The 21,458-nt window shown below is 33.4% G+C and overlaps 1 protein-coding gene across 1 annotated transcript; it reads right to left on the bottom strand.

The window, feature by feature from the left end:
• Positions 1–820: 820 nt before the first annotated feature.
• Positions 821–14,709, bottom strand: LOC127722382 (uncharacterized). Its single transcript, XM_052229260.1, has 7 exons — positions 14,142–14,709; positions 13,098–13,164; positions 8,474–9,014; positions 5,574–5,744; positions 3,696–3,780; positions 2,972–3,266; positions 821–831 (listed from the first exon to the last, which is right to left on the bottom strand). Exons 1-7 carry the CDS (start codon positions 14,346–14,348, stop codon positions 821–823), a joined length of 1,377 nt encoding a protein of 458 aa, XP_052085220.1. The 5' UTR covers positions 14,349–14,709.
• Between the last annotated feature and the right edge of the window lie 6,749 nt (positions 14,710–21,458).

Here is a 21,458-nt window from a genome sequence, read left to right as displayed (position 1 = left end):
CAGGCCTTTGAAAGTATTTTGAAAGGTTTGTTCTTCATTTAGTACATAAATAATGTTGAAAATGTAAATAAAACACAAATAATAGCAGTTTTATACATATTTATTAAATCCCGCCCCCATTTCGTCAACAATAGTGCAAATGAAAAACAAAGATTTTGTTAAAATTTTCTATTTTTCTTAAATTTCCAAAAAATTGGTCCAATGAATTTTTTTTTAAATTTGACATAATATGATCCAAACAATGAGCTTTGAAAAAAAATTAAAAAAAATATAGGTCACCAGACTATTTTTTCATCGAAAAACATTTTTGTTACCCATGCCGACACAGTAATCAACAGCAATTCTTTGTATTTTTTCAAAATTTGTGTAAACAAAGTGTTGCACATGTTTCGATATCTTTTGTTGAACCTACACATATCAATAAAGTTTCACATATGAATCAAAAAGAAGACATTTTTTGTTTTTATGTACAACGGTTACCATGGCAACCGGGCAAGAAGAAGTAAAATTCTAATTTTATGTATACAAAGTGTGGCAAATATTGTCATATCTTTTGTAAAAACCTAAACACAATAACATAGATTGACATGAGAATCAAATTAAAGCTGTTGTTTTGTTTCTAGGAACAATAGTTACCATGGCAACCAGGTAAGACGTAGGAAAATTCAGATTATATAGAATTTTTTTTCTTTCAAATATTGATTTATAAGTACGAGTCAAGCATGTAAACAGATAAAAAAACTTTCATGATTTTTTTCCCCTGTCATAAATTAACAATTTTTGTTTGATGAAGCATACATATTACTTGCCATGGTAACATTTATACAAAAACTGACCATATAACATGAATATATATACAAAATTCAGTTTTCCTCCTTTGGGCCACCCGCCTCTTTACTGTGAATAATAATGTAAATTTTCACACCTCACTGATAATTATCAAAGTTATGCCAACATATAGTTTTCAAATAGAGTAATATTAGGCCAATTAAAATTAATTGATAGATTTTCATCCCCGCCTGCCCCTCTGAAATCGTCCCGCCCCAATTTTTTTTATTTTTGAAAATTTATGATTTCTGGATTTTGTTCATTTCCGTTACCGGTAACCACCGATAATTCCATTTCATTCAAAACTTCCAGTTTCAAATTTCGGTTTTCGTATTTCTTCGAGTAATATAAGACAAGTCGACATGTTCTTCTGCTTAATGATGACAACATTTTTTTCTGAGAATATAGATTGATTACTAGAAGGGCATGAAATATTCTGGTTACGAGTTATAGGTTGTGTCCAAGAACGTTAATCGCGTTATGTCACAAATTTCAGTGATTAGAAAACCATGGATTTTTTTTATTTATACAATGACTTTGTGTCAGGAAATTTGGACTGTGAATGATATCCAAAGCGCAAGAATCGTGGAACACATTGGTACAAAAACATGACTAGAATAAAGTAATTTACACAAGCACGAACTTTATGACCGTATATTGAGTACAAAGAGTCGGCCAATGTACAAAATGTATTATAGCAAGCCCTTAGATTTAACCCCCAAGGCTGTCGTTTTTGTAGACAAACAGCAAACACCCCTCTGTCCCAAGCCCCTCAATAGAGTCATTAAACAACTTCTTTTTGGTTCAATTCATGTTTTACATTGCAATTAAATTTGCACCTTGCATAAGAATCTTAAAAGCACCAACCCTAGTATTTTTAACACAGTTAGAGTTTTCATTTCACTCTGTACTCATCATATTTATGTTGCATACAAATGCATATGCTTCATTTTATGGGCACTACAAATCATAGCTTAGAAAGCAAAATAAATTTGATCTAGATAGTCTAAAAGAGAACATTTCTCCACGTTTTTGCTACAAAATGTATTACTAAAAAAAGGTTTCTAAAGCGGCAATTACATGTAAAACAGTGGTTGCCAATCAGAAATATTAATTCAAGAATTCGAAAAATAATGTAGAATTCCTTATATATACATGATATGAGCTAATTATTACCCTTGTATATGAACAACACGTCACAAAGGGGTATAAAAGGAAATAAAAAATAAAAAATAAAATCCTCCCACCCGCCCCATTTTAAAAAAAAATCTGGATGAAAATCTACTAATTAATTTTAGTTGGCCTTAAATGATAGGAAAAAAAAACCTATATATCATCAAAACTCTAATTTGTAGCAACATAACAAGTCATAACATATATAATATTGTTTACTCCTCTGGTAGTGTCAAAAACTGAATGATAGGTCCAGCATATTTAGCGCTCACCTGATTCTCTGTCAAAATAGCTTTTACTCCATTCTCATCTCTAGCATTTGCAATCTTTAAATGACACAAATGAACTCCACTTCTTGCCAGTTTTGAACATATCAATGTATTTATAATTTTCATATCAATTAAAGGTTTAAATGATATCTTTGCATGGTTATAGTTCAGATTGTAAACATCTTCATTGATACATTTTTCCTGAAGCTTAACCTCAAAAAGTTTTTTCAACGAAAGAACATCTTCTTTTGCATTATGTGCACTGTAAGTCGACTGTAAAATTTCATTAACAAGAGTCTGTTGCTTGTAATTTTCTACTTCATGTTTTGGAATTACACGTTTAGAAACTTTTAAGGTGTCAATAAATCCTTTTGCACAAGCAGAAAAAGTTGAAAACAAATGGAATTCCTTCAATCTATTCTCTAACACCAACATATCAAAATTAGCAATATTATGTCCAACTAATATAGGTCTGTCATTAAGTTTTAAAAAATCAATGAAATCTAGCAATGACTGCTCAGCAGAACATGTTTCAACTATTGTTCCATTTACATACATTTTGTTTGAAGAATGTGAAAATGTTATACCAGTTATCGTACTTGCTTCTTGAGTAATTTCCGTTCTTGGAATAACATAACGTTGAAATGTATTTGAACCACAGGCTGCAGCAATTTGAGTTATGTCACTATTCCTTGACAAACCAGTAGTTTCCAAATCAAAAAATACAAAGTTGTCAGACTCATTTATGGTTAATGGTGAGGGTATTTCCTGGATATCTGGCATAGATTCATTAACTTCTGCATTGTTTTCATAAGTTGTGCCTTCTTTTACCTTTGACCTAAACTCAGATTTCTTCTTTTGTTTTTTCAATTGAATACGCCTTCTTTTAAATTCTTTGGTATTTTGCCTTTCTCTTTCTCTTTTCAATTTCTTGTCCATTCTTTTACCAATTCTCAGTGTATGTTGTCCTGGAGACAATAAAGAAGCCTCATTTACCTGAAATATTTTAAGATTTGTTAGCATGGATATACAATGTATAGCATCAAGAAATTTGAAATGTTTTATCTAAAAATCATGCAATTAATTTTTGTAGACATAATATTCTTATATGATAAGCATATCAACACACACTTGAATGTGATTGGTCCTTAAGAGTATCTTTTCTAGGTTTACACTTTGATAAAACATGTTGCCAAAATGTCTTACATGGCCTATGGAAACATAACATTGAAGTGTATGCATGCAAGACACATTCAAAAATGGCAAAATTAGTTTATTCCATGTTGTTTATTTCATATGAACAGTTTAACTACCATTCAAGAACCTGTTTCAGATTGTATTTAAAAGGGGATGACCATTTTTTTCTGCGTAAATATTTTTTATTACCATTTTGTTTCCAATTACTTGTTTAATTTATTCATTTACCTTTGACAGCCATGTATAGCCTTCATTCTTCTGTAATACTGAGGCAGATAACCTATTGCTTAATGATGATGATCCACCATAAAACCTATAAATAAAACATATATAATAAAAGCATGGTTTTAAATCAAGGTTATTATGTATAATTGAGTTAAAAAACATAAATCTTTTTTACATAAATAAGGCCATTAGTTTTCTCAGTTGAATTGTTTTACATTGTCATTTTGGGACCTTTTATTGCTGACTATGCGGTATGGGCTTTGCTCATTGTTGAAGGCCATATGGTGACCTATAGCTGTTAATTTCTGTGTTATTTGGTCTCTTGTGTAGAATTGTCTCATTGGCAATCACACCACATCTTCTTTTTTTTAGATTAAGACAAGCTTACAATAGAAATCTCAAAACAACTTTTACTGTAAAGCTAGTGTGTTAAAACATAAACTGTTATCACAGAGATATGTCTCACCTTTTGTAATTTTGATAATGCAAATGTTGAAATTAAAATAGCAATACTTTAACATGTAAGTTGTGCAAATATTCAAAGTCGATGAACCATGACTGAAGGTACATGGCTAAACAATCTCCACGGAATGAGATGTGCCAATGCTAATACAACTGCATACCAAATACCATTGACTTATTATAAGTCGTTCCCTTTAAACAAACCTAAACACAAACATTAACTTGTAAACTATGTAAAAGTTTAAAAGTCAATGAACCATGATCAGGGGTGGGGCTATATAATCTCCATGGAAACGATACTTGCAAATGCCAATAAATTTGCATACCAAATATCATTGACTTAACATTAGCAGTTCATCTTAAACTGATCTAATCACAAACTTATACATGTAAACTAAGCAAAAGTTTCAAAGTAAATAGACCATGACTGAGGAGGTGGGGCCAAATATTCTCCATGGAAATGAGATGTGCTAATGCTTATACAACTGAACATCAATTAACATTGGTCTACCACTAATGGTTCCCCTTGAACTGACATAATCACAAACTAATACATGTTAACTTAGAAAAATTTTCAAAGTCTATAGACCATGACTAAGGGGGTGGAGCCAAATAATCTCCATGGAAATGAGATATGCCAATGCTTATACAACTGTATACCAAATATTATTGACCTACCACTAGTGGTTCCCCATAAATTGACCTAATCACAAACTAATACATGTAAACTGTGAAAAGTTTCAAAGTCAATAGACCTTGACAGAGGTGGCGGGGCTAAATAATCTCCAAGGTAATGAGATGTGCTGCCAATGCTAATACAACTGCATACCAAATATCATTGACCTACCACTAGTGGTTCACCATGAACTAGACCTCATCACAAACTAATACATTGTTGACGGCGTCACCGCCGTCACCGACGCCGGAAACAGCATACCTATGTCTCGCTTTTTGACTCCATCAAGGCGAGACAAAAATGATCCTTTTCATCAATATGTAAGTGCAACCCCTATAGAATTGAATGCATCTTACATGCCACAATAGAGTGCTTACATTTCAAATGTTCTCATTGTTATCAAATCTTGGCCAAAATTTCAAATAAAACATAGTCATAAAAATTGAAACTAAGGGGCAATAACTCTTATAATGGGTCAACAGACGATTTCTTCACTGATGTAAGAGATTTTCTGTAATAAGAAGTTGATCAAATAGTTTAAATATACTCATAGCTGTTTTTAAGATAACTGTTCTAAGTAAACTTTAGATTCAGAGGAGAAGATTTATATAATTAAAATCTTAAAAAGTTAACAGAAAATAATTGAGAAAAGTTCACTTCACCATTTTGTTGAGGTGAGCAATAATTGAAAAAAAATATTAAAATAAATCAGTCTGGTTATAAGTTTTTTATCAAATATTTACCGTGACTTTGGGGCTTTGCTTGCCACAATCTGGTTGAAATTTTCGTTTCCTTGTGTTGATCCCATATTCTGCAATGTTCCAGCTCTAGTACTATATTTCTCCATCAAAGTAGATATCTCTTTTTTTAGGGCATCATTGGAGAGAGATTCACCATTTGGCAAACTCTTATATCTAAAAGTAAACAATAATATATGAAATATTTTTTAAATATTTATATATAGCACTTTATATATATTTGTAGTGTACTGTTTCATATTTATATGATCCATCACCCTGTAAGATTTATCATTGACTATTTATTCAGTCATAATTATACTACTAATTATAACAAAATTTGTCATTGATATAATTTTTATTATATAATCAATCAGAGACTTTAAATAGTATTATTTATAGATTTTTCTTTTGGCATCACAACACGATTGATATGACCCGCTTGAAGCTAAGCTTTTATAAATGTAAAATCTACATAGCAAATATGAAATGTCATTGCTAAATAAAAGTGGTAATAAAATGCTCCGCTGGGCGCAGCTTGATACGACCGCAGAGGTTGAACCCTGAACAGTTGGGGCAAGTATGGACACAACATTCAAGCTTGATACAGCTCTGAATTTGGATTGTGATTAAATATTTGACACAGCATAGGTTTCTGACACAGAATGAATGTGGTCTAGGATCTTAAAATTTTTTAATTTACCTATTATGGTCCAATATCCAAAATCTAAATACATGGTTAGATTCAGCATATCAAAGAATCCAAAGAATTCAATTTTTGATGAAATCAAACAAAGTTTAATTTTGGACCCTTTTGACCTCAATATGGACCAATTTGATAACGGGGCCAAACAATCGAAATACATGGTTAGATTCAGCATATCAAAGAACCCCATATATTCAATTTTTGTTGAAATCAAACAAAGTTTAATTTTGGACCCCAACTTGGACCAACTTGAAAACTGGGCCCATTATCAAAAATCTAAACACATGTTTAGATTCAGCATATCAAAGAACCCCAAGAATTCAATTTTTGTTAAAATCAAACTAAGTTTAATTTTGGACCCTTTGGACCTCAAAGTAGACAAATTTAAAAAACGGGACTTAAAATTAAAAATTTAAATACACGGTTAGATTTGGCATATCAAAGAACCCCAATAATTCAATTTTTGATGAAATAAAACAAAGTTTAATTTTGGACCCTTTTGACCTCAATATGAACCAATTTGATAGCGGGGCCCACAAATAAAAAATTTTAATACATGGTTAGATTCAGCATATCAAAGAACCCCATATATTCATTTTTGTTGAAATCAAACAAAAAAGTTTAATTTTGGACCCCAATTTGGACCAACTTGAAAACTGAGCCCAAAATCAAAAATCTAAATACATGTTTAGATTCAGCATATCAAAGAACCCCATATATTCAATTTTTGTTAAAATCAAACTAAGTTTAATTTTGGACCCTTTGGACCTTAATGTAGACCAATTTAAAAACTGGACCCAAAATTAAAAATCTAAATTCACGGTCAGATTTGGCATAACAAAAACATAAATGTGGTCAAAGATTTTACAAATCTAATGCGCCATACTGTGCAATTAAAGATTACTTCTTGAAATTTTTCAATATTTGAAATTTGAAAAAAAAAAAAAAATATTTGAAGAATAATTCTTTTTAATTTCTGAAATCTTAAATGAGAAAAAATTGACCCCCCACAATTTCTTTTTACCCTCCCCTCCCCCCCCCCCCCCAAAAAAAAAAATTCTTTCCCTCAAGATATGGTCATAATCTCAATTCAAATTTCCAATGGAATTTGCAACCATAATTACCCATTTAAATTTACCATAGTGCTAACTTAATCTATTTAATAATAGAATTTAAAATATGGTGTCAAATCTTTCATATGGATTTTTTTTTTTTAAAAGATGCAACATTTGCAGATATTTTTACTGGTCTTCCTTTATAAATATGCATTTCTTTAAACATAATTAAAAAGCAGTGTCAGGGAAGTAATCAAAATGTTGTATGTGGATTACCTCCCTTACACTGTTTTAAATTGTCTTAATTGTTCATTAACCATTACTTTATACATAATTTAAAAGCAGTGTAAGGGAGGTAATACAAATGATGTATTTGATTTATCTCCCTTACACTGCTTTAAATTATGTTTTATACTAAAGTATTTGTCCTTATAAAAAAGCTTGTTTTTTGCCCCTTTTTTGGCCCCTAATTCCTAAAATTTTGAGGCATTTACCCCCAAAATCAATCCCAGCATTCCCTTTGTGATATGGAACCTTGTGGTACAATGTCAGAGAGATCCATACACTAACACACAAGTTATGTCTGGAAGTTACAAAAATGCTTATTTTTGGCCCCTAATTCCTTAACTGTTGGTACCATAACCCCCAAAATCAATCCCAACCTTCCTTTTGTGGTATTGAACCTTATGGTAAAATTTCATAGAGATCCATTGACTGAAACTAAAGTTAGAGTGCGAAAACCAATGTGTCTTCGGACGCCGACGCCGGACGACGACGACGACGCCAACGTCATACCAATATACAACCACAAAATTTTTTTTGCGGTCGTATAAAAAATGATGTGAATATTTTTTTGTTTTCTATGTTATTTGCATTTATATATACATTTTTTACATAAATTGGATTTAATCAAGTATTTACATGTATAGTCATTACTTAACAAACATAAGATCCTTTTTTATGAGATGTAGTCTTTTTCTCATTAATGAAGGTGTATACATTTACAGTAACCTATTATTGCTGACACAATGTCTGCAATTTTCCTAAGGAAGACTGAGTTGTCTCTTTGCATGGCAATCTTACCACGCCTTCTTATTTTCATATGCATACCAATTTTAAGGTGTGTTATTATGTCTTACATGTACCTAAAATTTTCTGGGTCATTCTTATATGTACACCATTCAGCATCTGTACATAAAGTGTGGTCTCCAAAAATGTGTTGGACTAATCTGCTGAAGGCACTCTTTATGTTTTCTGAGGAATTGTTATTTTCTTTGATGGCATACATAAAGCATCGTACAAGGTATGGTATGACTTCTGGGTGTTTCAATTCCTTAAACGTTTTAGACAAATCATACAGTTTCTTAGAAAAACCTTTCTTGATATGGTTCTGGTCATCTTTCTTTTGCAGTTCTTTAAAATCAACCTTTAATCTTGCTGTTGTGGTCGAATCATTATCAGCATGGAGAACATGAATAGGACATCCATTATCCTTCAGATTGTGGGTCATCTCTAAAGCCATATCAGGTTCCATGCCTTTACTTGTACCCTGCCAATTATTGCTGCAGTCATGTGAAGGGACTGTTTCTTTTCTACCCATATGGTATTCACAGACTTTGCAATTCCGGCTTCTATGAGAGAAGTCTATGACTTTACCCGTCATTGTACCGATCATGCTGGCATGTCCTAAAATTTACGATAAAAATATTATTTTGAGATACATGTATGCAATATTACAAATATTCTAATATGATTTGCATATCAACAATTACTTGAATGTATCTATCCATTAAATTTTCTTCTGATGAATTAACTCATATAAAACTGAATAAAATTCAGATTCCTTATAATATAAAAATTACAACAAAAAAAACGCAAAGTGAAGCATCCCAGGAACATAGGCGAATGCTTCTAAAGTTATCACAAAGTAATTATTATGTTAAGAATTTACAAGCTCCAATGTGACCTTTAGTTTTTATTTACCTAATGATAATTGTGGACAAATTAGATTGACCCAGTAGTTTTATAGGAAAAGAATATGTTATTGTTTTAGTGGGCAACCTATGACAAATTCTAGAATTCTTTGTGATGACAGCTGTTATAGTCATATGTATGATATTGTTGCATTACAGTTTTGAAGGTTAATATTTCATTACTGAACTGTCAAGATGAAGAACAGGAAAAAAGCCCTGTTTATTGATAATATTTTTTTATTTTGTCTCTGTATAGTTTGCAATTTTGTTGCATGTACATGTACATTTACTCCATATCCTTCTATTTTTTTATACATATGTTTATATTGCAATTTATATTTAAGTCTCCCAAACGAAGTTTGGGAAGACTTATTGTTTTTGCTCAGTTCTTATTATTAAGTCTCCCAAACGAAGTTTGGGAAGACTTATTGTTTTTGCTCAGTTCTTATTATTATTATTATTCTTCTTCCTCTTCCTCTTCCTCTTCCGCCGCTTTTAAATTTGAACTTGTCCGCACCCGTTCTCCAAAACCGCTTGTCAGATTAACTTAGGGTTTCACAATATGTTAGACTAACATGTCTAGTGGTGCAATCAGGGTTTTGTTTGTGCAATGGGGTTTATAAAGGGGTACTTTGAGGGGCAAAAAGAAAAGAGGGTTTTACTATAGAACCCTATGGGATTTTATTTTTTTTAATTTTCAAAAGATTATAAATTGAAAACCGTTTGTAATAGACACAATCTTTTTAATTGAGAATGTTCTAAATGATAAAACCCATTAAATGAAATACAGGGTTAGTCCCCAGGGGTCACCCCCACCCCCTGCCATTTAAGAAAGTTCTAATACCTTGTAAGTGGTCAAGATCCCCACCCCTAAACCAGATATATTCTGGTTTGTCATGCTAAGATGATTTGAATGATATACAGGGTTAGTCCTAAGGGGTCATCCCGACCCCCTGCCATTTGAGAAAGTTCTAATATCTTGTAAATGGTCGAGATCCCCACCCCGAAACCATATATATTCTGGTTTGTCATGCTAAGATGGTTTGAATGATATACAGGGTTAGTCCCCAGGGGTCATCCCGACCCCCTGCCATTTGAGAAAGTTGTAATATCTTGTAAATGGTCGAGATCCCCACCCCTAAACCATATATATTCTGGTTTGTCATGATAAAGCACATGAAATGAAATACAGGGTTAGTCCCCAGGGGTCACCCCCACCCCATGCCATTTAAGAAAGTTCTAATATCTTGTAAGTGGTCAAGATCCCCACCCCTAAACCATATATATTCTGGTTTGTCATGCTAAGATGGTTTGAATGATATACAGGGTTAGTCCCCAGGGGTCATCCCGACCCCCTGCCATTTGAGAAAGTTGTAATATCTTGTAAATGGTGGCGATCCCCACCCCTAAACCATATATATTCTGGTTTGTCATGATAAAGCACATGAAATGAAATACAGGGTTAGTCCCCAGGGGTCACCCCCACCCCATGCCATTTAAGAAAGTTCTAATGTCTTGAAAGTGGTCAAGATCCCCACCCCTAAACCATATATATTCTGGTTTGTCATGCTAAGATGGTTTGAATGATATACAGGGTTAGTCCCCAGGGGTCATCCCAACCCCCTGCCATTTGAGAAAGTTGTAATATCTTGTAAATGGTCGAGATCCCCACCCCTAAACCATATATATTCTTGTTTGTCATGATAAAGCAAATCAAATGAAATACAGGGTTAGTCCCCAGGGGTCACCCCCACCCTATGCCATTTAAGAAAGTTCTAATATCTTGTAAGTGGTCAAGATCCCCACCCCTAAACCATATATATTCTGGTTTGTCATGCTAAGATGGTTTCAATGATATACAGGGTTAGTCCCCAGGGATCATCCCGACCCCCTGCCATTTGAGAAAGTTGTAATATCTTGTAAATGGTCGAGATCCCCACCCCTAAACCATATATATTCTGGTTTGTCATGCCAATATGATTTGAATGATATACAGGGTTAGTCCCCATGCATCACTAATGCATATAACTTTACTGGACCAAACCAATTTTCACTAGACTTTGCCCAATGTCAGGCGACCCTGGGAATTACGAATTATGGGAGCTTCGTTTGGGAGACTTCGTAACAGCATCCTGTTACAATCATTTCTTATTATTATTATTCTTCTTCTCCTTCTTTTTCTTCCTCTTCCGCCGCTTTTAAATTTGAACTTGTCCGCACCCGTTCTCCAAAACCGCTTGTCAGATTAACTTAGGGTTTCACAATATGTTACACTAACATGTCTAGTGGTGCAATCAGGGTTTTGTTTGTGCAATGGGGTTTATAAAGGGGTATTTTGAGGGGCAAAAAGAAAAGAGGGTTTTACTATAGAACCCTATGGGATTTTATTTTTTAAAATTTTCAAATGATTATAAATTGCAAACTGTTTGTGATAGACACAATCTTTTTAATTGAAAATGTTCTAAATGATAAAGCCCATTAAATGAAATACAGGGTTAGTCCCCAGGGGCCACCCCCACCCCCTGCCATTTAAGAAAGTTCTAATACCTTGTAAGTGGTCAAGATCCCCACCCCTAAACCATATATATTTTGGTTTGTTATGCTAAGATGGTTTGAATGATATACAGGGTTAGTCCCCAGGGGTCAATCCGACCCCCTGCCATTTGAGAAAGTTCTAATATCTTGTAAATGGTCGAGATCCCCACCCCCAAACCATATATATTCTGGTTTGTCATGCTAAGATGGTTTGAATGATATACAGGGCTAGTCCCCAGGGGTCATCCCGACCCCCTGCCATTTGAGAAAGTTCTAATATCTTGTAAATGGTTGAGATCCCCACCCCTAAACCATATATATTCTGGTTTGTCATGATAAAGCACATCAAATGAAATACAGGGTTAGTCCCCAGGGGTCACCCCCACCCCCTGCCATTTAAGAAAGTTCTAATATCTTGTAAGTGGTCAAGATCCCCACCCCTAAACCATATATATTCTGGTTTGTCATGCTAAGATGGTTTGAATGATATACAGGGTTAGTCCCCAGGGGTCATCCCGACCCCCTGCCATTTGAGAAAGTTCTAATATCTTGTAAATGGTTGAGATCCCCACCCCTAAACCATATATATTCTGGTTTGTCATGATAAAGCACATCAAATGAAATACAGGGTTAGTCCCCAGGGGTCACCCCCACCCCCTGCCATTTGAGAAAGTTCTAATATCTTGAAAATGGTTGAGATCCCCACCCCTAAACCATATATATTCCTATTTGTCATGTCTCGAACATTTGAATGACATATACGGTCAGTCCCCAGGGGTTCCCCCCACCCCCAATGTTCTAATATCTTGTAAATGGTTGAGATCCCCACCCCTAAACCATATATATTCCTGTTCGTCATGTAATGAACATTTGAATGACGTATAGGGTCAGTCCCCAGGGGTTCCTCCCCACCCCCAATGTTCTAGTATCTTGTAAATGGTCGAGATCCCCACCCCTAAACCATATATATTCTGGTTTGTCATGCCAAGATGATTTGAATGATATACAAGGTTAGTCCCCAGGCATCACTAATGCATATAACTTTACTGGTACAAACCAACTTTCACTGGACGTTGCCCAATGTCAGGCGACCCTGGGAATTACGAATTATGGGGCTTCGTTTGGGAGACTTCGTAACAGCATCCTGTTACAATCATTTCTTGTCATAATTGCTTTATTCTTGTGTGTGTGTGATGTATTACATGTATAGGGAACATTTTTTTTTATTAATCAAGTTAAAGCCTAAACTGTTTAAATTTACCTGTATTACTATCATAATTCCAACCAGTACCTCGCTTTTGCCATCCTGCATCAAAACTGGCTTCAACCTAAATGACAAAAAATAGAATTAATGAAAGAACATGCTGTTTTCAATTATTTTGTAGCTATAAACATAGTAAATATAAAATTAAATGGAAAATTAGGCTGTCAACATTGTTATTTGTAATAATAAATATAGAATAACCATACATTGTTTTGAAATATGAATGTTAGTTGTAAATGGCTAAGAACCAGGCCTTGCGGTCATAAAACTTTTGAGTCAGTTTTTTGTACTCATACTCCAAAATTAACCAATCAAAATCTTGGATTTCATTTTTCGAGCATGATTTGTGTGCTCTGAGCACTGAGCAAAGTTTTATGACTTCAACCCCAGGTATAAAGCGAGGCGTTGCATCCTATGTAGAGCCAAGTTCAAATACAGTGGAAGGGAAGGTGAAAAAAGGTGGGGGGGATTTTTTTCTCAATTCAGATTTCAGAAATTAAAAAAAAAGGGGGGGTTAAAAATTTTGGTGGGTCAATTCACAACAGCATAGTGTAATTTGCACAAAAGGCAAAAAAGAGGGTGCTAAAAAAAATTTAGGAGGGGGTGGGGAGTCAATTCCCAACAGCATAGTGTATTGCACAAAAGAAAACAATTGAATATAAATTCTGATCCTGTAACCAATTCTTAGTACCTTGACCACAGTTACACTGTGTCACAAACTTGTTATGTGTCAAATATTTAATTACATCCCAATGCAGACCTGTATCAAGTGTGAATATTGTATCCAATTTTGCCCCAACTGTTCAAGTTTGGATCTCTGCTGTCATATCAAGCTGCGCTCAGCGAAGCAATTTATCTAATTTGAAATATTGACCCTGAACCAAAAATTATTACCAAGATCTGAATCATGTATAAACCTAATTAATTTTCTCTGACAGCAAGGGCAAAATTAAATATACAGTCCTCATTGTTCTTTATATATATACTTTGTAAAATTATCAAAACATTGCTTAAAAAATATCTGCCTAAATATTAAATTACCTTTCCATTACTCATTAACTGTTCCTTCTTTTGATTTGATTGACATGATTCTCTTGCAACTTCAAATATTTTTTTCCCAATTTCATTTTCCTTTTTCTTGATGGTGGAGGAATTCACAGGAGGTACATTCAATGCACCAAGAAAATTGTTGACATGTGTGGCCCCAATTCCTGCATGTATCATTCCTGAAAAATCAAGTATTTTCATTCTAAAACCATTGATTTTGTGCTTGATGTGAAACAACAGTCTGCATTGGTAAGTTAGATAATGCTAAATCTAAAGATTACAATAAAATATTCCAAGTTCTTTCTTCTTTGGAATATAATATTTTTTTTATATATAATTTATCTATATGATTGTAAATCCATATCTACATTTATACTTATAGATCAAAGACTCATATAAATTTCTTAAAATGACTAATGATTCACTAATAATACTGTATACCCTAAAGGAAATTATATACCAACATATACTAAAAGTCATTTTTCTTTATTCATCCACCTTGTGCAGTTAAAAGTTTTGAAATGTGTGATTTGATAAAGTTCACCAAAATGGTCACTAAAAGTATACATAGTATATAAATATGTTATATCCATAAACTGCATGCGTAAGGAGACTACCTTTTAAAACCGGTTAGGCATAACCCAACAAATGGGAATTATTTCCTCTAATTTGAACTAGAAGGGGGAGGGGGGTAAAAATTTGAAAAAAATGCATAAAAATGACTAAGTCCAGATTCATAAAAAATTTGGGCAGCACTTCCCCTGAAAATTACACTTTTTCATCCCAAACCCCATAAACCCCAGACCAGAACAGAGGGGAATTCAAGAAAGAGAAGGAGAGGTGTGGGGCAGGTTCATTTATACAAGACATGAAACCATACACCTTCTCCACCCAAAAGAAATTAGTATACAGAATCTAGAGAGAATCTTGTAAATTCTTACCTAATGCAACTTTTGAATTCACTACAAATGCACCAGTCTCACTTCTTTTTCCCGTTTCCACACTGTTACAAGCACTGCAGCTACTACAGGGTATGAACAAAATGCTACCAAGGCCGTACTTCCGTTCGCCGACAGTGTCAATTAACTGCAAGGGACAGTTACACATTTTGCAGAAGAGATTCTGTGCGAGGTGGAGCAATTCGACTAGCCGACGACCTTCTTTCCATGTTTCGTCAAAAGAAGGGTCACTGTGAACGGACACCGATTGTCCAACGTCCAACTCACAAAAACTTACATCTTGCGAATTATTAGTGAGAATATAAGTGTGGTCTTCCCGACTGAGGCTATTTAAATTATTCATTCTCAAAGAGCGCTTTAATTTATCCTTTTTGATGAACTTTCCTTCCCTACGTATGCGACCCATGACGAAAAAAGCGGATATATTGACTAACTAGTATTGTTTATCCGTTACCAGACGATAACAAAGCTGTTACCGTGACATCGTAATATACGCGATATATACAATGACGTAAATCGTAAACCAGTCTTATATCAGTAAAACGTTGTTCTCTCCCTTAGTGTCGGAAGTTACCTTAATCTCTGTAAGAAACGGACATTTATGATTCAAAAAACTATTCTACCGAAAATTGTTTGAGTGTAAAATTTTCTGTTGTTTTTGTATCTGCTTTGTAACTTTGTTTTTGTTCATTGGTTATCTTTTCTCCGACAACTGTTACCGGCAAAACCAGCTTCATTCGTTATAACCATTTTTACAACTCTAATACATTTGTTATGTTCTGACAGTTACGTACACTTTCGAAAAGATATTAAATATCTGCTGGAGTAAATATTTTTATCTACATTCCAAATTACATTTAGCAACCATAACAATGTTAAAAAAACCCACCATAGATATTAGCCTTTTCAATTTCACAGCCAACTAATAAACTTTGCTTTCAGATTGGCTATTAAATCAAAAGTTATAATTGGTATTTTGGAGCACCTGATATCACTCCCGGTTTTTGGTTGTGTTCCTGCTGCTCTCGCTGCTCTCGCTGCTCTGTCTTACGCTTTCTTTGTTATGTTTTGTCGACGTGTGTTTGTCCTTTTGTCGTTTTCGATTTTTTGTATGGGGTTGTGGCTTTATAAGTTTGAATATTCCTATGGTATCTTCCGCCTATCATGAATGTCAAACATAAAAACTTTAAAGATTGTTTGAAATATTAGACTTATCTTATATAAAATCTACTACAGCATGTGAGCTTTTGTTGAGTTATATTGAATTTATTTAATGATGCACATATTTATCAAAATTCTTGTACCCAATATTTAAGGCTTTAGAATAATAAATTTTGTTAAGGATTTTTAAGTTTGATGACAGAAAGTATTATAGCCCTAAACGCATGTAAACGTGTATGGTGTAAATGAGTAAATTGATGTAAATGTGAATGTTGTAATTGTGTATGGAGCAATTGGGAATGGTGTCTAGTGCATGGGAAAACAAAGTAAAATAACAAAAATACCGAACTCCTAGGAAAATTCAAAACGGAAAGTGGCATATTCAAACGTTCAAACACATCAAACGAATGGAAAACAACTGTCATATTCCTGACTTGGAACATACCTTTCCTTATGTATAAAATAGTTGCTTAAACCTGGTTTTATAGCTGGGAATGATGAATGTCGTTTGGCTTTTAAAGTTTAGTTGGTTGCTTCAAACATTTTACATTGTTGGTTTTTTGTATGCTGCGAATCGTGTATGATTCAAATGGGAAAAGGGAAATGGACTTGCTTGCATGAGGAATGCTGTTATGGTGTTTAATACATGATCAAATGTTGTAATGTGTAAGTTGGAAGTTGATACCATTCAAGACCATCCGGGTAAAAAAAAACCTTATTCAGATTTTGGTACGTACATCGCATAACCTTCATCAGATAATTTTACGGAAAGACAAATACAATGAACATTTTTTTGCATGATACTTACCCGAAAAATTTAGACAGCCTCAGTCGAACTTTGTTTTAGAAATTTCAGCCTTAGTTTCAGAACACTTACATGTTCGTTTCCGGCTTGCAGATAAATAATAAATATACGCTCCGAAGAATTCAAATGACATAATATTTATTTCCTGTTAATATCGTAACTTGTAATGCATTTGTAGTATTGATGAAATGATTAAAATTGGGTTATCTCTCGTATTCCGGAATAAGTAAAATTTCCCTAAAAAGATATGTCATAATTCGTATAACAAATAAGTACTATGTCTGCCAGATAAATTCCGAATCTTAGGTGTCAAGAAGTGAAAATGTCAAACGCCGGGCATCTCTATAAAGGTATTCTAATGACTTGTTAAACGAAGGAAGATACAAGAACAAGTGCCATGTGTAGTTTTATTTTATCAGATATTTCTATAACATTTTTTGTCTACGTAACTGCCCCATTTCTGAATAATCTGTAAAAAAGTAGTAACTGTACCATTTATAAAATGATTTGTTTGACCTATTTGTACTATTTAAATATGTGAAATGCTTTATTCAATTTCACTTTTGACTTTATTATTTCTTTTGACACATTTACTGATAACGTGTTATTTATTAAAGGTGCATAAGATGCAGTTTAGTATAAACAATGAATTTCAGTTTTATAATTAAAACTATTACTACAATGTATTTTAATTATTTAACAGGGTAAAGAGGTGTGAAACATTGTCAAATAAAACGTTACAGCAGACACCAAAACATGCCTCAGCGTGTGGACCAGTAGTTTTTGAAATAGGATCGACTTATTTTTTTCAGGTATAATGAAAATTTTTAGCCAAATTCATTGCTGCTTAACCAAAAAAATATAGATACTTTTAATGCTTCTAAATTTTTTGGTGTTTTGTTTTGCTTTTCTACATAAAATATTCTCCAACTTGGAATAAATATATTTCTTTATACGAATACAATTGGAAAACCGGAACCGAAACTGCTGGATCAAACTTAACAAATTTGAATTGATACAACACTTTAAAGAGTTTGGAAACATTATTAATGTAGATTTATGTACAATAATTTACACACAACTTGTAGTGTTGTCACCCATGTGTTGTTGTCAAACGTATGGACAGGTGTCTTTTAATTGGCTTAGGTTGTGAATTCGAATCCCACACGTGGTATGTGAGTTCTACTTTGATCTCAACTGACTAAGATTGCCAGTTTTCCTTCTGGAGATCGATGGTTGCACTCCGGTTACGTCAACAAAAAAGAGCTGCGCCTTGAGCACATGATACGCTCGTGTCTTTTGTAATGAATAAAGTTCCTTAACTACTCAATGTCATATCAAAAATATATAAAAAAAAATCTGAAGGGAACTTATTTTAATAGATATAAACCAGTCACAAAAGTTCCATGAAAAGTGCTCAAAGCAGTTATTTTCAGAAAACTGGAAAAACCCTCCTTTTTATGAATAAAATCCCATAACTCGGAAAAATTTTAAATTAATAAAACAATCGAAAGGGAGATTACGTCAATAGATATAAACCATTCACCAAAGTTTCATTAAAAGTTGATTAAAAGTTGAGTTATTGTCCGAAATGTTGACGACGGACAGACGGACGGACGGACAACGGTATACCACCATACGTTCCGTAAATGGGCGTATGCAAATTAGCCGCAACGATATAGCCAAGAGTGCTGAAAGTGGCGTTAAACTCTATCAATCAATCAATTTGTTAAGGTGTGGACCGAAGTTAAAGAATATGATATCTTTGATTTGAGTCCACCCACCCCTTCTACGAATGTACACTGTGCGTGTTTAAATAGATAAGTTACAATTTCTTCTCTTAACAAATATCGAAGACCACTGTTTTTTTGAAACGCTTTTGCTTGACACGAATAGCCGAGTTTTTATTGGCTAACTTTCATTGACACAATGTGCTTTTCTTTTTTGTTTAAGAAACTGATAAATCGTTTTCAATAAACAATGGACAGTGGAACTTCTGGAAAACAATGTATTGACACAGCGATGAATTATTTGGTGGTACCCTTCCATTCGTTTATTGTATTTGCTTGTACTTGTATTCTATTTTTCTTTGAATAAAAAGCAATAAGGTCATGTTTTTGGACAACTACACATAAGTAAAGATTACTTTTTTAATTGATATTTTCTGAAATGGTTGTTCGTTTTTCACTTCAGATTATCAAAAACTTACTAGATATACGACTTTACTAATATACTCGACCTTTATTTTTAATATATAAAAGCAATACCTACTATATTGTTTTTACTGTCATGAACTGACAGGCGCAATGACAAGGGAATGGTCAACCAAATGACATTATTGCATATTTTTGAGCTATGATAACGAAATTATTTCTATGTAGGATAATGGAGCTAACATAACACTTACTTTGGTTTTTTTATTTTCATAAAATAGCTAGTCATTTTGATGGAAAAATGAGCAATAGCATGTGTTACCTCCGGGTTATTGCCAGCTGTGCAAGTCGAGATTTATTAGAAGGTATTGCTGGAAAGTATAGAGAAAACTGTGGTTGTAGGGTATGTACATTCCACAAGTTGAACATACACTGCTTAACCTTCCCTAGGCCATAACATAGAGACCTGTATAGCTTAATCTTATGGTATTGTCTTTCATGTTAATAAGTGCCTGATTAGTTTTTTGTAATATGTTTTCGAATGAATATTGTTTTGTCTTACTATTACCCTTTTTCGTCATTGTCTAATAACGATTACAAAATAGTTGTGTAGTAGTAAATGTTCATTGAGCAGAAAGCAATACATTTAAATTTGATTTACTGAGATGAAGCCGGAAAACCGACACACATTGTTCTTTAAATATACGGTATAAACATATTTGCCTATATAGAAAATATATAGGTTAAGATATTTACGGATAAGTTTATATAACTGGTAAGCGTTCTTAAAGGGTTCTACAAAAATTGTTCATCGTAGACTGTTGAGGTCTATAGAAATTGTTCACACTTGGTTTAAGAAATTCACATCTGGAACGTAAATAAGACAATCAGTCCCTTCCAAAAACGTGATTACATGCATATCATCACTTTGTCTACATCTTTATACAGTACGAATGTGACACTTTTGATATGATTTGTTCATTGACCCAATGATTTATACTATGAATGGATAATTTTTAGTTTATAGAAAATTATATTTAATAAATTTAGAAAGGGTGCAATCAAAGCATTACTACAACATAAATTTACCTGACATCTAGGAGAGTAACATGCGCTTTAACATATTTCACATTAAGATTCGGCATTGACTTCAAATTAATTCAAAGTAGAGAATCAAATTTTTGTGGTATTCATGGTAACACTAAGAATAACATTTCAGATAAAAATAACGTGCATATGTATTTAAACTGTTTTCGTTTATTTTTAGATTCCCTGTAAAAATGAAAATCCACCATCATGGCCACGACCTCAAAACGAGTGTAGACGTGCACCACCATCATGTGGCTATGATAGCATGTGTGACAGAGATGGATACGGCCAATGCAAATGGCAAGGTTGCTAAATTGCGATGATTAATAAATATCTTTTTCAAACTATTTGTAGTTTCAATTAGTAAATCAAAACATCCTGTTATCATTGTTTTGTGATTTTATGGTACGACTGGCTTTTTTTTATTACTTATAGTCATACATGTTTACTTATTTACACATGCAACACAGTGGCGGATCCAGAAATTTTCATAAGAGAGGGCCCACTGACTGCTTAAGAGGGGGCCCGCTCCAGTCATGCCTCAGTGATTCCCTATATAATCAACCAAATTTTTCCATAAAGGGGGGGGGGGGGGGCCCTGAAAAACCCTCTAAATCCGCCTCTGCAACATTTATGAGTTGTAGAGGGCCGAGAGTTTTGATTGGACAATAAAGTGATTACAACAGTTTAAAAAGTCTCCTTCCCCGGACCTTACCATAATGTAAACTAAAACTCCAAATTGATTCTTGTTGGTCGTAAACAAAAATACATTATAATAAAAGTTAAAGTGGTACAGTTTATACCTATTATTTAGTACCGGTCATGTATTTTCCTCTCTTTTAAAACACAAGTACCGCATTGAAAGTGTTACAGTGGTAAAAGTATATTTTTCAATATCTATTCCCTGCTTGTTAACGAAAAGGGTAGGGTTATTTTATGTTGGTTTATCGTTAGATCTGTATATAACGTTGGAAATAGGTTGTTACATCCTTGATCTAATCTATTGTGAACTGATTATAATAATCATCTGATTAACGTTTGATTTTTTTTCCGGAAAAAAATGTATTATTGGCTCAGTTCTGTTCATTCATTTCTTTATAATCATGTTGATATGTCCTTGATTCCAATTAAAAATAAACCTAAT

This window comes from Mytilus californianus, unplaced genomic scaffold (genome assembly GCF_021869535.1).
Source record: "Mytilus californianus isolate M0D057914Y unplaced genomic scaffold, xbMytCali1.0.p SCAF_12, whole genome shotgun sequence".
Lineage (NCBI taxonomy): Eukaryota > Metazoa > Mollusca > Bivalvia > Mytilida > Mytilidae > Mytilus > Mytilus californianus.
This window is presented reverse-complemented; position numbering and strand designations above follow the sequence as displayed.

Excerpts from the sequence above, each read along its gene's own strand:
- LOC127722382 (XM_052229260.1), bottom strand. The coding sequence starts at position 14,348 with ATGAAAATACTTGATTTTTCAGGAATGATACATGCAGGAATTGGGGCC. Across the intron at positions 13,165-14,141 it reads AGTTAATGAGTAATGGAAAG|GTTGAAGCCAGTTTTGATGC; the intron begins GTAATTTAATAT and ends TTTGTCATTTAG. Across the intron at positions 9,015-13,097 it reads GAATTATGATAGTAATACAG|GACATGCCAGCATGATCGGT; the intron begins GTAAATTTAAAC and ends CGTAAATTTTAG.